The 15,540-nt window shown below is 38.1% G+C and overlaps 1 protein-coding gene across 3 annotated transcripts in view; it reads right to left on the bottom strand.

The window, feature by feature from the left end:
- abcb6b (ATP binding cassette subfamily B member 6 (LAN blood group) b) overlaps positions 1 to 11,032 on the bottom strand; it is a 56,887-nt gene extending 45,855 nt beyond the window's left edge. For 2 of the 3 annotated variants that reach the window (XR_013197119.1, XR_013197118.1), the window contains exons 1-13: positions 10,670 to 10,917; positions 9,440 to 9,638; positions 6,001 to 6,093; positions 5,705 to 5,897; positions 5,454 to 5,575; positions 5,259 to 5,368; positions 5,096 to 5,161; positions 4,893 to 5,018; positions 4,722 to 4,798; positions 3,892 to 3,955; positions 1,421 to 1,506; positions 1,262 to 1,319; positions 1,043 to 1,147 (exon numbers count right to left, since the gene is read on the bottom strand). Coding sequence is in view for 1 of the 3 variants with exons in the window: in XM_077215881.1 (XP_077071996.1) it covers positions 1,043 to 1,147; positions 1,262 to 1,319; positions 1,421 to 1,506; positions 3,892 to 3,955; positions 4,722 to 4,798; positions 4,893 to 5,018; positions 5,096 to 5,161; positions 5,259 to 5,368; positions 5,454 to 5,575; positions 5,705 to 5,897; positions 6,001 to 6,093; positions 9,440 to 9,638; positions 10,670 to 10,759 (1,389 nt within the window). In the remaining 2 variants the exon portion in view is untranslated. Of the gene's footprint in view, positions 1 to 1,042; positions 1,148 to 1,261; positions 1,320 to 1,420; positions 1,507 to 3,891; positions 3,956 to 4,721; positions 4,799 to 4,892; positions 5,019 to 5,095; positions 5,162 to 5,258; positions 5,369 to 5,453; positions 5,576 to 5,704; positions 5,898 to 6,000; positions 6,094 to 9,439; positions 9,639 to 10,669 lie in introns of all 3 variants that reach the window. The other variant, XM_077215881.1, reaches the window with a different exon arrangement.
- Positions 11,033 to 15,540: the final 4,508 nt, after the last annotated feature.

Raw genomic sequence — 15,540 nt, 5'->3', positions numbered from 1 at the left:
GATGCAGACGGGGTCGAGGAAGATTTCTGGTATAATTTTAAAATGTTTTTTTATAGCCACAGTCTAGACCTTTAAATAAACTATGCGGCTTCTCTTGTGCATGAAATATGAAGAGAAATGTAGGCGACCATGTGAGCTGGACGCACAGGTGAACTTAAATTTACACCAGTCTGGTTTGATATAAAGATTAATGAATACGCAGATAGGGTGACCAGATGAGATTGGCTCGACCTCCACGGACAGTTTTTAATTTTTATCAGACAATAACAACTCAAGATTTTGCTCTAGTATAATTTTCGGGACAATCAGGGCCAGATTCGGGATTCGGGACAACCGCTTAGATTTCGGGACTGTCCCGAATTTTTTAGGACATCTGGTCACCTTATCCGCAGAGGGGTAGATTCATATTGATTACTTTTATGATGTTTTTATTATCCTTTTAAAGCTTGAAAATGTTGATTACATAGACTTTCCATCAATGGATGGACAAAAATGATGAGAATATTAATAATTTCTTCATTTGTGTTTCAAAGATAAGCCTTATGGGTTTGGAATGACATGAGGTAAATGAAATGTGGACAATTTTTATTTTTGGATGAAGTAACCCTTTAACCTTAAATCTAACCATTCTCTAAAATCTTATAGATCCGGTTATGGTAATTGTAAAAATCGTTCTATCCACCTTATTGTGCAATGCAGAAGTAAGCTATTTTCTGTGAATGTTCGAGACTTCCAATTCATTATACACTATAGGTAAATAACTAGGAAGAATAATGCATTAAACTGTAAAACTATTTGTGCTACAAAACAGTGCTTTATAATTACGACTATACATTAAAATAATACGGTAAGAAATACCAGTTTGCAATATCAAGCAGCATAACAAGCTGTTTTACACAGCTAAATTTTTTTGGAAGTGGATGATACCGGAAGCCAGACACATTCAATTTAAAAATGGCCGCACCCGCTCTTTTGTGAAAAATAAGGTGGATAGAAGCTTTTTCACCTGACCATAAAAATGTCTGTTGTCCTGTTTCCTGACCTTTGAGATGTCCTGACCATCGATGAGGATGCAGCCTCCTTGCACGTCATAAAAACGGAAAAGCAGGCGGATGATGGTGCTTTTTCCTGATCCGGACGGACCAACCTGTTAAATAAGATATTAGCGGAGGTGAACATCTAGCACCTTTACACAGTTTCTTATTCTGTAAAAGTTTTAGTGCGCTATATTCACAAATGTAGAATTCTGATAACATTTTACCAGTGCAACTGTCTGACCAGGCATCACCGTGAACGAGACTTCACTGAGAATCTGTTTTCTGTCAGGAAATTAAACAAATCAGATGTAAAAACATATGGGTACTACAAGAAAAGAGCTCTACCAAAACATCTGCCTTTATCGATATTAGCATGACCTCACCCAGCAGTGTAACTAAAACACACGTTCCGGAAATCAACCCTTCCTTCTGTGAACGACAGGTCTCCTGCATTCACATCATCCTTTACCTACAGCAGAGAGGAATCTGGAAGTTAGAAAAAGCAATCTGGGCATGCATGTATCACAGGAGACAAGGAGGGCACTGGGTTGGGCAGCGAATTAAGCAAACCAGAAGAATGCATTAAAACTGATTTATTGGCAAACACGTTGAGGCCTCTTTCTGGTCAAGTTCAAGAATCAGTTTGCAAATTCGCTGTGACAGCTTTTGGGAATAAATAAAAAGAAACGTGAAGATCAAATAAGGGTTTTAGACTGATTATTTGCATATGAATGGAATCTAGAGACACGGGGAGTGTCGAGGAACGGCTGGCTGTTGGTTGCGTGACTTTGGGGAAAGGGTTCCCAAAGGACGGGGGTAACTTGAGTCAGTGCAGGAGGTCATGACAATAAATCAACACTCACTGCCCCACAAGACTAACGCTGGCACGTACAGAGGGGCCGCAATGCGGCTTTTGGGAATCGATTAGATGGGTATTTGTGCTGTACAAACTACAGCAGTCAACATCTTACGGGCTCGATGTCACTGATATTGTGTTCTCAGATTTTCTGCTCTCCGCTCACAAGCCTATTTTATTCTCTTCCGGAGCCCTCTCAACTCACTATTGCACCCGTTACATTGTCACGGTTCTACTCTCCACAGTTTAGCACAAACTTCGATCTGTGCTTTGCTGAACTTTGCTTACACTTGCACTTGGATCAACCATTATCTGACCTGGATGCGGATCAACATCTCAGCCTTTTAAATTCTGCCTGGCTTAAGGTAGCAAATGTGGCGGCTCCCCTTAAGCCTCACAAGTGCAAACCAAAATCTGAACTGTGGCAAAACTCTCACACTCGTCACCAAAGGCAAGTTTATAGAAAGGCTGAACGCAAATGGAAACGGGACAGGCTACTTATCTCATTCCAAATGTTCAAAGACTCTCTAACATCATACCAGAATGCTGCCAGTGCCAAGTCTGCGAAAGCTGCTTATTTTTCGAATTTAATTGAATCCAATCACTCTGACCCAAAGGTTCTGTTTTCAGTCATTCGGTCTGTTGTAAATCCATCTGTTAACACATTGTCTGTTGCCTCAGATGCTCTATGTGAAGACTTCCAAAGATTTTTTATTAACAAAATCACTAAATTAAGACTTAGTGTCTGCCCTAATTTAACTGTCCCCCCAATCTTGTCACATGCTTCTAGTTTTTGGGAGGTTTTTCCAATCAACCCCCAGACACTGAAGGACGTGACGGTCAAGCTCAAAAGGTGAAAGCACGGCTAGCCCAAAATTTCCTCTTTCTAAATGAAGATTAAACTGAGGTCTTTGTTTTTGGCACAAATAAAAATTCTCAGTGTATTTCGAGTCTATCTGCTTTTAAAACCCCAAGAGTGCGGAACTTAGGTGTTCTTGTTGACCAGCCTTTAAAATTTGATAAACACATTTCATCCGTAATCAGTTCCAGTTTCTACCAACTTCGTCTACTGTCTAAAATCAAAGGCTTTCTCACTCCGAAAACTCTGGAAATGGCTGTTCATGCATATATTACGTACCGGCTAAATTACCGCAATTCCTTATTTTGCGGTATAAGCAAGTTCTCAAATTGCCCGTCTTCAGTTAGTCCAAAATGCTGCGGCCAGACTTATTCATAGTCTGGGCAGAGATTAGATTTTAAAATTCTAATCTTTGTTTTTAAATCTCAACATAACATAGCTCCTGCCTATCTCTCTGAATTTGTTCATCCCAACACTCCGTCCAGAAGCCTAAGATCCTACGACCAGGCTCTGCTTGTAGTCCCTCGAGTTAGACTCAAGCGTAGAGGGGAGTGTGCATTTGCGGTGGCTGGGTCACGACTCTGGAACACAATGCTTCTAGAGATTAGAACGGCCCCTACCCTGTCTGTCTTCAAGTCTCTGTTAAAAACCTACCTGTTCTCTTTAGCATATTGATCTCTTTTCTTAGGTTGGTTTTACTATTTTAGATTTGAGTCTGATACTGCTTTGCCACTTCTGTTTTACTATTTTATATTTGAGTCGGATACTGTTTTGCTACTCCTGTTCTAAGGTTGCTCTTAGCTTTGCTTCTTTTATTTGTGTTTTATGTGTTGTTATGCAGGTTTCATTTTATTATATGGTTGCATGTAAAGCAACTTGGTCAGCCTAGTGGCTGTTGTAAATGTGCTATTTAAATAAAATGAACTTGAACATTTGAAGTGGATCAAAACCTTTCATCAAAGTTATACATGCATTTTAAACAATACCCGTTCTTGTCTTAGGACAACTTTGATGACATTTTTTGATCCATTTCCAATGTTGACTACTGTAGTTGACTAGTAAAAGTACTATTTGGAAGTGATTTACCTTTGACTTGACTACAAAATGACTCAAAACGTCCATCTTTAGTGACTACTCACCTCTTTTTCCTCTGTTAGTAGATCAAACATGCTCTCCATGTCAACAAATGCACTTTGGATCATTCTGTGCAAACAAAACATTTCTTAAGATTGTTGGTTTAAAGACAAAACTTAAAAAGAATTTGAATTCCTGAAATTAATGTTCTTAAAAATCATAGTAAATATAATCTCTTAAATCTCTTAAAATGATAACCTCCAATTTATGTAAAATCCCCAAAGATTATGTTTAATGAATTTGTTGGGTTGTTTCAAATATTAAGCATTACAACATAACACTAGCTACATACAGTAAATATTACATATAACTAGGGAGCAATCTGAAGTGACACTAATGACAATGATTAGTCATGAGTATGTGGGGCATAACTTTTAGCTGAATTCAAAATTCAGTAACAAATAAACAAAAAAAATAATAAAATAAATTTTATAAAAAAAAATTGGCAGCATTCAGCAGATATGTTCTCACACACTAGATTCCATCACCAACGCCTGTCATTTTCTTTTTAAAGTACCCATGTGGTGAATATCAAGTTTTTAATGTTGTTTATATGTGTATGTGGTGTTTATAGTATGCTTTAAGACAAACCATGAGCAAATTCATAAGTCAACACCATTGCGGAGTATTTTCTCCTTAAAACTTTAGTGAAAAAAGACTACCTTGTAAACAATCACATTAACCTGTGGGCGGGCTTTAGCATATCATTACTGTGCCGTGAAGCAAGGGAGTCTCAAGAAATGGCAGGTTATCCTGGTATATTTTTTCTGATATGAAAAATCATATACATTTAGCAATATAGCGAGCACCCCAGATCCCCCTTTTCTAATCTTACCTATAATATGTACCAAACCAGTTGAGTGGAGTGTAGAGCTGGATAATATATGTTCCAAAGAGAACATAGTCACCAACCTATGAGAGCAACAACAGCGCATGAACGACAAAAGTTATGCTCAACATCAATAAGAATTCGATTTCTACATTTTATGAGTAGTGATTACTGTACTTGAAACTTGTCCACTGTAACATAGTATGCACAAAGCAGCGATCCGGCCAACAGCCCCAATCCAATAATCAGGTTCTGGGTTTGGTTCAGGAGGGCCAGGGAAGCATTGGTTGTCCATTCACATGCCTGAGCAGAAAGAGAATCCAACTCAGTGTCTCTAAAGTCAACTGCTTATGAAGTCAAAGTTTAAGTGATCGCATTACCTGATATTTCAGGATAGCATCCTCAAAGCGCCTCACTTCAAAACCTTCTGAATTATAGTACTTCACCTAAATGGTATGACACATTTTGTAAAATTTGCAAGCGTAACACTTAACACTCCATGGCCAACCTAGGGAAACTTTGTTATGGCATTTGGTCACTTACAGTTTCAAAGTTGAGAAGTGAGTCCACTGCTTTTGACTTGGCATTGTTGTCCTGTGTGTTCATTTCCCGCCTGTACTTGGTTCTCCATTCAGTGATGAGGATGGTGAGAGCTGAAAACAAATGTCAAATTGAACTATACATCTCTTATAATATGAAGTGTGGTGCTGACAGCACAAATATAAGTACTGCACTTACTGAGGTAGAGGAACATGCAAACAAAGACAATGAGGCCGAACCAGGCACTGAAGTACGTCACAAAATAGATGATGGCAATGACGATGTCAGCAATAGTGGGCACAATGCTAAACACAATATAGCTGTAACACAAATAAATAAACAACATTTAAAGATGAAATTCGAGTTTTCGAGTTTTAATGCATAGCATGTCTAACTGACCAAGTTCTTTAAAAGAGCAATAGGGAGAAAATCGAAGGAAATCATCAGACCTTAACAAGTTGTTGACGGAGGAGGTCCCACGGTCAATGCTGCGCAGGACATCTCCGGTGCGGCGGCCCAGGTGCCAGCGCAGAGAGAGGCCATGCAGGTGACCGAAAAGACGGACCTGCACCACACGGCTGGTGTACTGCTGGACACGTGTCCACAGGAAGCTGCGCAAGTTACTGACAAACCCTGACGTTCCTGAGCGGAAAGAGACAGTTAATGGTTTGTACAGAGTTGTACTGTTTAAAACCAGCATCGTAAGCCTCTTCCTTACAATATCAATATAAATGTCAACCCTCACCTACCCCTCCGCCCTGCAAGAACTTAAGGAGGACGTAAACACAGACCGTGATGGCCAGGGGTCTCCAGCTCTCCAATGCTGACAGCTGGTTCACTGGAATATTAAAAGTGCATAACACAGAGAAGATAATGGTGCATTAACACTTGTGCTAGCTCAACTGGTAAATGTTCTTGTTTTGAGTCAGGGTTAGCTTACAGATACACTGGCATTCAAAAGTTAGGGGTCCATAAGATTTTATTTATATATTTGAAATAATTATTTTACGCTCACCAAAGCTGCATTTATTTGATCAAAAATCCACTAAAAAGTAATATTGTGAAAAATTGAATAAATCCCAGAAATGTAATATTTTAAAATGTCATTTATTACTGTGATGCAAAGCTGTATTTTCAGCATCATTACTTCAGTGTCACATGATCCTTCAGAAATCATTCTAATATGCTGGTTTGCTGCTCAAGAGACATTTCTTATTATTATCATCAATGTTGACAACCATTGTGCTGCATGTTAGTAGAAACCTTGATAATTTTTTTCAGGAATCTTTGATGAATAGAAACGCATACAAATGTTATTAATGTCTCCACTGTCACGTTTGATCTATTTAACGCATCCTCGCTGAATAAAAGTGTTCATTTCTTTAAAATAAACCCTTACTGACCCCAAACTTTGAAACAGTAAGATTTTTGCTGAACGGTCACTTTAACTGCATGAATATCCCCAAGGCTCTCTATAGGAAGCACGTACTGAGAACACATTTCACTGCTGTGTTTTCCTATTAATAATGAGTGTGTGCAGAACATCTTCCCTTTAATCACACACGGACAATAAAACTTTAACATCCTGAGTCATGCATAACTACATGACTTCAGTTCAACACACCAAAATTTAACAACTGCCCAAAACCGCTAACTCACTGACTTTTACGTGAATCCACAACAAAACATCCAAAAGGATGCCGTCTGAGCCAGGAGCCACAGCATAATGCATCTGAAAAGCCAACACATCGGTCTGTCCTGGGAGCTGAGAAAGATTCTCAATGCGATTAATTTACATTCATGGCCGTTTTGATCGTGCGCTCGGAACCAAATGAGGAAAGAAAAGGTGGAGGGTTGAAGAAAAAGAGGGGGGGGGGGAAAATCAAAACAATACAAGAAAATGCCCAGGGCACAAGCAAAAACTCTCTTCCTCTCTCTTGAGTAGAACTGGATGGTGAGAGAGCTGATTTTGATCCTTGGCATAGGGGCAGAAAGAGCTGCGGACAAAAAGGCCCTTGTACCAGCGTGTTAACTCGGCTAAAAGCCCCTAATGCCCCCTAATCGTGACTGGCAGGGTTGGTGACCTCCCCTATTAACCCTCTCAATCTCTCTCTGCCACACAAAAGCTCACTTTTCTCCCAGCGTGGCTTTCATGTGCCTCCAAATGCAAAGCTGTTACCCGTCTCTGATAATGAAGCACATACACACCAGCGACTTCAGGAAGAGATCAAATGAACAGCGTACACTTAAAGAGCGAGGATGATAAGAGAGAATGAATAAATGAATCAAGACAGGGAATTTCAAAAATGGGGGCGAAAGAAAGAAAAAAAAGAAACAGAATGAAGGGTGGAAACAAAGTTTCTTGAGCCACAGAAGAGTTTAGCATAGTTGGGTTTTGTCCCACGTTTCTTTTGTGGAAGTTCGATACTTCTTGGCTTACGTGAACCAAAGGCTTTGACTTCTCTGGGAGGTTTTAGGGGCTGCTCATCCATCCAGCTGGCCCACAACAAGGGGCTGAGAAAACTGGCAAAGGAGGGGCAACCGGACTTCACAAGCATGCTCCCCCATATACATTCTTGACTTGTTTCAAAGCTGCCTTCACATATAGTTCTTCATCAACAGATATCTCTGTTTTTAGCCATTTTAAAGATGTAGCATTTGAATTATGTATCTGTTATACCATTTTTTAAACCTAAAAATTGCCTCAGCACAGTTGCATGCCTTTTCAATTATTTCTGCAAACAAATTTAATCATTTATTCATTAATGCACAAAAAATACCCATGTTGAGCAGCTCCCACTTTCCCAGGTAACAGGGCAAATGTTAAAAGATGCTGTCCTCTACTGGTCACGTGTGGTAATGCAACAAAAAGTGAAAAGGTCTTTAGTTTTACAGTTTTTTTCACAATCACTAGGATAGATTTCTAGATATCAGTTGATGTTGTTTTTTTTTGTTTATATTTGCTAGGACGCATTTCTCAATACTTAGGTCAATTTTCAAAACTCTTCACACAGTGAGCACAACATCAGTCTATTAACATACTGAATATATTCTGAATCTAAAAAAACTTTTAAATACTATTAAACCAATTAGATGTAGTTAAACACCTATAAGTTTTAGTTGTTTAATTTCATCTAGGGAAAACTTAGGAAAAATGTTGTACTTTAATGTAAACATTGACCATGTAACATACTGCAGTGAGTTATAAACAGGAGAGAGATGCAATTCTTGTTTTGTGAAGAAAAAAAAAATACAAAAGAAAACTGTATAATGCTACCTGGTAGTGTTTTTAGGTCGTGTGTTATGAGTGACAGTAGTGATTTATGGGTGGCAAAGTGTGTTTGCTGGGAGACAACCTATTAGTGTTATGGAAGAATGGCCTGATTTCAGACAAGAATAAAGTGTTTTTGTAGTTTTAGTGCATTTTGGATGTGAAAATGCTGTGCCAAGTTGGTTAGGAGAACTGTGTGAAGAGTTTTGAAAAAGTGACCCAAGTATTGAGAAATGCTTAGTATCAATGGTAAAAAAATAAAATAAAAAAATAAACACCAACAGTACTGTCTGGGCAATGTCAGATTTTTTATTATTATTAATAATTTATCTATTATTTATTATTAATATTCGCCCCATAGAAATTATTTTTAAGAGTTTTTTTTTCTTTTCATCTTTATGTGGACATTTTTTTCATTCATTTATGTCAATTGAACCAACTGGCTTTTTGTTAAAACAATATATACAAAATGCAAATACATAAGTAGCTGTAAATAACACACAAGACAGAAAAACATTTTCACTTTTTCAATAATTAGCCAGACGCCGTGTGAGTGCTGTTCTTTTGAACGTTCTATTCACTAAAGAAAAAAATCGTATCACGGTTTCCGACACTGAATTGTCTGGAGTAATGATGCTGAAAATTCAGCTTTGCCATCACAGCAATAATTGACATTTTAAAATATATTAAAACAGTTATATTAAATTGTAACATTGTTTTACAATATTACTTTTTTCACTGTATTTTAAACCCTTAAAATTGTTGACGGTCTGCTTTTAGGTGGGGCATTTTTGTCCCTGCTGTGGAATGACTGTACACACCACTTATATATTAGAACTGTATGTATTAAAATAGATTTGAAGAAAGACATTTGATTGAATTGTAAATGCATAGCTGAAGAGTGTAGTCTCACCGATATTCCTGCTGTAAATGGGTACAAACACATTGATGACGCGCTCGAGACCAAGCAGCCCAACACACAGAATCACCAGAGCCTGCAGCCGCACACTTCCTCTGGGCCACATGAATGGCACCAGCAGACACACTTTCCTCCTGAAGTCCCGCCATGCTGAGTTAGAGATCACCTCCACAGGGCCTTGTCTTTGAGGCTTCTGTTGAAGAGTAAAAGAATTAAAAACAAAATATTAAATAAAATAAAATGAACCCTTGGGCATCCTTATGGCCATTTTTGTCTTTTTTAGCATTTTGCCTGTGTTAATGCCAACTGCATACATTTGGGCACAAGTGTGTATTTTTATTGACATTTTTACGGGGGGAATTTTCCTTTAATAAATCTATTTTACACTAGGTACACAGAATAATTACACTTTGAAACCCATTTAAACTGCATTTTTTAATCCCAGGGCCATTTAACTATACAATGATACAGTCTTTGTTAATAGGCTTTCATTCTGTTGGCAAGGCTTCAAAAAAATATAATATTTTTACCAGATGGTGCCATTTTCTTGGGTTTAGCCTGTAAAGCAAATATTCGCTTTTTCCTGTTTTTTGATTCTGCGTATAATAGAGCCAATTGGATAAATTATGCAGCTATAATTGTGTGGGTGTGTTGGTATGGATGTCGAAATGTGGTTTGTATGCGTGTAATAAAAACAATTGTGTGTGTCTGTGCCCGTGTAATATTTATCTATACAGAGAGAAAAACTGTACTGTACTGTACTGCAAATCACAAAACCACCCACTGTGTGTACCAGTGGAGCTTTGCTGGCATCCAATGGGCAAAATTGGAACCGCACACAAACAAAATCTAACTGAAAGCAACATTTTTCGAGATATAAGTCTCAAATTTGGAACACAGCTTGCTTAGATTTATGGCTTGGATTTTCTAGGAGTTTTTGAGTTCAACATGTTTTATTAAATATATATTTTACATAAAAAAGTTCATAAATCGTTTTCATAAAACTTAAACCTCTATAACTTTTTTTTTTACTTAAACAAAACTCAACCACAGGACCTTCTTTAAAATTAGACCAAACTTCAGTTTGTGCTCCAAAGCTTCAAAATATGATGTTTTTTTTTACATGAAAATTTTAATCATGGTAAGTTACCTTTTTTATTTATTTTTTTATTAATGCACAAGTGTTTTTCAAAAAAGGGCCAGACGATGAATTGCTATTCTTACCTCTACAGTCAGGGCAAATGATGCTTCTTGCTCCGTTTCATTTCCCAGTGCATTTAGTTTCGTTCGTCGTTTAGAGTACTTTTTTGCCATTGTTTGACTTCGTAAACAACCAAGCTCTCACAAATACAGTCTGAATGCATTATTCCATCGAGTGTACTGCAGTCTACGGATTTGCGCTAACATTAGGCTTTAAAGTGCATGTGTGCGCTTGTACTGTACTGTTGACCGTCTGTATTCAGCTGAACGGGAAACAGCTTTCACATGACCGATAGACTTGTGGTCATGTGGCTCATGTGTTAAATGAAAACGCTGACGCTTTTAACCACTGAAAAGACTGTCTTCCTCTCTTAACTTAGGTATTGTAAAAGAATAGTTTTCGTTTCGAGCAGCAAATGTTGCTTTGCTAGCGGTTTCTAAAATAATGTTCCTCTAGAGGGCGCTATGCGGCTCAAAATGGCAGATTCTCAATCAAATCACACGGCTTGTTTGGCTTAATAAAGTTGTGTGTTATCTACATTGTATAGTATTTTAAATTAATTCTAATTCCAAAGATTGGCAACTGAAATGTTAATTTAAATGCATCTCAGCCATTACTATACAATTATATGTAAAAATGAGTTACCAATTAATGGAAAGGACTTTGATTGGTCCATTCTTAACAGCGCCGAGAAACGTAACAAGTATCATACGAGAGACAGGGTCGCTTGTCTTATTTTATATTGTAGCAAAGATTAAATAGACTTTCATTATAAGATATACTATTATATTTAGTCAAATTACAAAAGTTACCTTTTAATGTAGGCTAGGTAAAAGTAAAAAGTAGCCTACTGTAGCCTATTAAAAGAAAAAAGGCGATGAATTACCGTTTGTTTATTTCCTATTTTTATATGATCCATCCGACTCGTCAAAATACGTGGGGGTTTAGCCCAATCTAGACACAGAATATAAGGCTTAAAAATCAGTCTGACATTATTTATTTATTTATTATGACAATGTATTGATAACAGAGCGAGTTCCTATAGCGATCTGGTCTTAACAAACACCACTACATACACACAAAGATGAAGAATATAGGCCTAACTGTGAATGAAGATAATAATGGTATAGAATATAGTAGGCCTACATGTAACATAGAGCTCATGCTGCTCTAATTGATTTACTGCTGATTTCAAGTGTTGTTTTTTAAATGAGCCTCAACATTCTTTGTCAGTCCAGCAGCTTGAGTTGATATTTGAAATTAACACAACTGTTTCTGAAGCCTTGATATGTTCACACTTGCTACAAGCTCTTCACAACTACAATTTGATAAGTTTCATCAATTTGTCTAGTTTTGAAAGTGTTTCATCAGTCAATGATGTCATCGGTCAAGAAGAACCAGGGCTCTTCCCAAACACCTGAGGGGATTCTTGGTGGAGGATGTCTCTTCCCGTCCAGACCCCTGTGAGCTTTCACAGCTGGCAGCTGTAAGGTTAGTCAGGTTAGATCACACTTACAGCTATACAAAGCTCAAAGACCCACAGGTTTGGAAGAGCGCTACTAGAAGAACGCTACTCTCCGTCCAGTACATCCGTCCAGCGGTCTCAGTCTCTTCAGTGTGCGTGTGTCAGCAGGAAGAGCCTGTCTCCATCCACGGCTACAGCGTACAGGCCTACCAGGACATCTACATATCTGTGGTGGAGCCCATGATGAAGACACGCAGCGGTCGGCGGCGTCCCTACAGTCTTAAACTAGGACTGAAGATCAAGCAGCGACTGTGGGAGACACTCAACTGCCCTTCAATGGTGGAGACGGAGTATCCTGATGGACGTGTCCTGATCACCGAGAGCTTCTCCACAACCAGCAGAAGCTTCGCTCCTCGAATCCACGTGGACATCAGTGAAGAGCCCCTGCCTGAGGAACCCCGAAGAAAGAAGCCCAGACACTGAGTCATCACAGTGTCACATGGAGCCCGGAGTATCACACAGCCGGACCGACACATGTAAATACTGTATATAGTTAGGAAGTAACTTTATAGTTTTATGAGTAAGTTTTATTTTCTTGAGTAAGTTTATAGTTTTATGAGTACGTTTTATTTTCTAGAGTAGGTTTTTTGCACAGTGTTGTGTGGTTGTTAGGAAGTTTTTGGTTATTGTCAAAGCATTGATATGGTTTATTGGTTCTAAGTGTTTTTTAGCACTTTGCTTCGTGGTTGTTGGGATGTTTTGGGTGGTTTCCTGTGTGTTGACATGTGTTTGCCAAGGTTCTTTGTGCGGTTGTTAGTGTGTTTCTTTGAGGTTGCTGGACTCTTCTGAGTGTTTTTTCATCCGTTGCTATCCAGTTGTCAGGATGTTTTGAGTCGTTGGTTGATATGGTTGCTTTTAGGCAGTTACTGTACGTTAGGGAAGGTTAGGGTCCCTCACACGGTTTGCAGCTTGACGTGCTGTGAGGGCTTGTGTGCATCAGTGATGCTGAGAGCTACGCCACTGGTACTTCACAACTGCTGATAGGGTCACCCATAGAGGACAGGTCTCAGCTGAGATGCCAGACGAAGACAAGCCACCTGATTCTGGACAACCGACAATTTACCTGATGTTTCCGGCAGAAGATCGTAGTCTTGTTTCAACGACAACAACATCAGAGTTACCTGAAGGAAAGAAAATTTAAACTGATTATTTGTGGAAGCAAAGTCCCTTATTCTATACTATATATATATATGTATATATCTAGAATCTATAGTCTTTGGTAGAAGTCATCAATGGAAGCTCACCAATCGAACAGAAGGTAAAACAATTTAATATTAACAAATGCTGCATTTTTCTTAAGCAGCATTCAGCAAACCAAATTAGAAGACTGCTAATTATGTTATATTATAATTTCTTAAATGCTTGATATTTGTGATAAATATGAAATAAATTAACTCTAAACTCAATCTAAACTAAGACGCAATCACATAAAAAGAAAAAAAAGAAAAAGAGCATATATATATATATATATATATATATATATATATATATATATATATATATATAATTCAAGTTGTTTCTTTCTAATTATGTTTTGTGTCTGATTATAATTGTAATGTATACAGCAAGAAAAAAGGTGAAGGTGAAGGTTCCTGAAGGTGAGTTTAAAGAGTGATCAGAATTTGAATCACAAACACTGGATTCAACACATAGTTTTGAACATGATATCAGCCTGCGTCACATTTTTTGACTTGATAACCAAAAAATGAATAGGTCGTCTAAGAATTTAGAAGAGGAAACTTGTCCATCTTTGTATAAATCATCAGTGATGAAAACATCTAACAGTGTAGTGCATCACTTACCTGTCATTACTGATGTCAATGGCTGCTACTGAATGACAGAAGAGCCATCTAGAAGGACAGAGAAAGACACTTTAGAAGCTCTTACATGTTATGGCAAATAGTTTTGACTTACACATTATCAGACTAACAAGAGTTTGAGAGTCAGTTTTACTGACTCACATATTTTACATCAACTTCAATTCTGCCCTTATTCTATTTTAAGAGACTCCGGTGATGTGCTTATTTTCATAGTTTGCAGCACCCCCTTATAATGCAGCTAGATCTTTTGCCATCCTGGGTACTCTATACTTTTTTTTTTAATTCGACATGTTGCACAGTTGGTTTATATGAGGAATCAGCTGGAATTGGTGGTGGTGAACATGTGTGCTGTAGCTCATAATGTTCTGTGCCTTCCACCTGGTCTGCTGTTCATGTTATGATACTAGGCTTCGTAGGCCCACTCCAGGATTTTAGAACAGATAGACAAGGTTTCTGTTCTTAGCTGTGAGAGCTCTGAGAGAACCAGCAGACAAAAGAAAATACAGAATACTCTCAGCATAAGAGCTTTATAACGTGTCAAAGATGAGTTTTAAGGCCAATGCCGACAATCGCCAGATTACAGCATGTCACTTTTCCGACAGGGGTAACACACTGATTCAATGCCAAAAGACTCAGACAGGGGTAACACTGATTCAACAAAATCTGACAAAGTGCCTGTTGCCGCCTGACTCTTGGCATCTGTTGATGACGGTGTGGTGGGAATTGGCTTTTAGACAAAATGAAAAAATATTTACATTAGTGAATGATAATGGTATTGATAATGGTATTTTGTTCCTCAACCTCCATCTCCACCTTGCCATAAATTATCATGGATCCTGCATTTGATTAAAATGATGCATAAAATTTAGCATCTACAGTGTTAAAGTTAACAGTTTTGCATTGTAACAAAGAAAAGCAATGTGTCATACTGAATCGGCTGAAAAAGCCACTGCAGTAAAAACTTTGACACGCCACCTGTCTTGATTCAGACCTGAAAGGAGGATACAGCAAGTAGAGGCTTTCTGAACAGTGTCATGCTACTTATCTTGTAATGGAGAAATCTTTAAGGTTGAATTTAATTCCTCTGCTAGCATAAAGTAGCAGACACATTTCAGGCCGATGTGGGTGAAGAGTGGAAGCCGGTTAATGAGCCAGTGGGTGACTTATCGAATGTTGGTTAGTCCAAGGGTTTGACAGTGGCAGTCTGAAGGCATATGCGGCTGAACCTTTCCAAGACGGTGGACATAGACCGCCTGTCGTTCTTGGATAATCATGTCTGTCCAGATGGGCTTTTTATTCTCTGTATAGAATAGAGTCTTGTTGGAATACTGAACTCAGTATACTCAAAGATGACCAAAGCATTCTAACAACAACATTAATGTGGAGAAATTACATTGTTTTAATGTTGAGAAATTACATTGTTTTAATGTTATGGTGTCAGTGAGTGAGCATGAGGATGAAACAAGAAAAAATATGGAAAGGTGGGAGATGCTCAGTAATTCTTCAATTATACTGTAATCTTAACGGATAACGAAAGAATAGACATTTT

Source organism: Siphateles boraxobius, unplaced genomic scaffold (genome assembly GCF_051911475.1).
Source record: "Siphateles boraxobius isolate OS27281-9 unplaced genomic scaffold, OSU_SipBor_1 7, whole genome shotgun sequence".
Lineage (NCBI taxonomy): Eukaryota > Metazoa > Chordata > Actinopteri > Cypriniformes > Leuciscidae > Siphateles > Siphateles boraxobius.
This window is presented reverse-complemented; position numbering and strand designations above follow the sequence as displayed.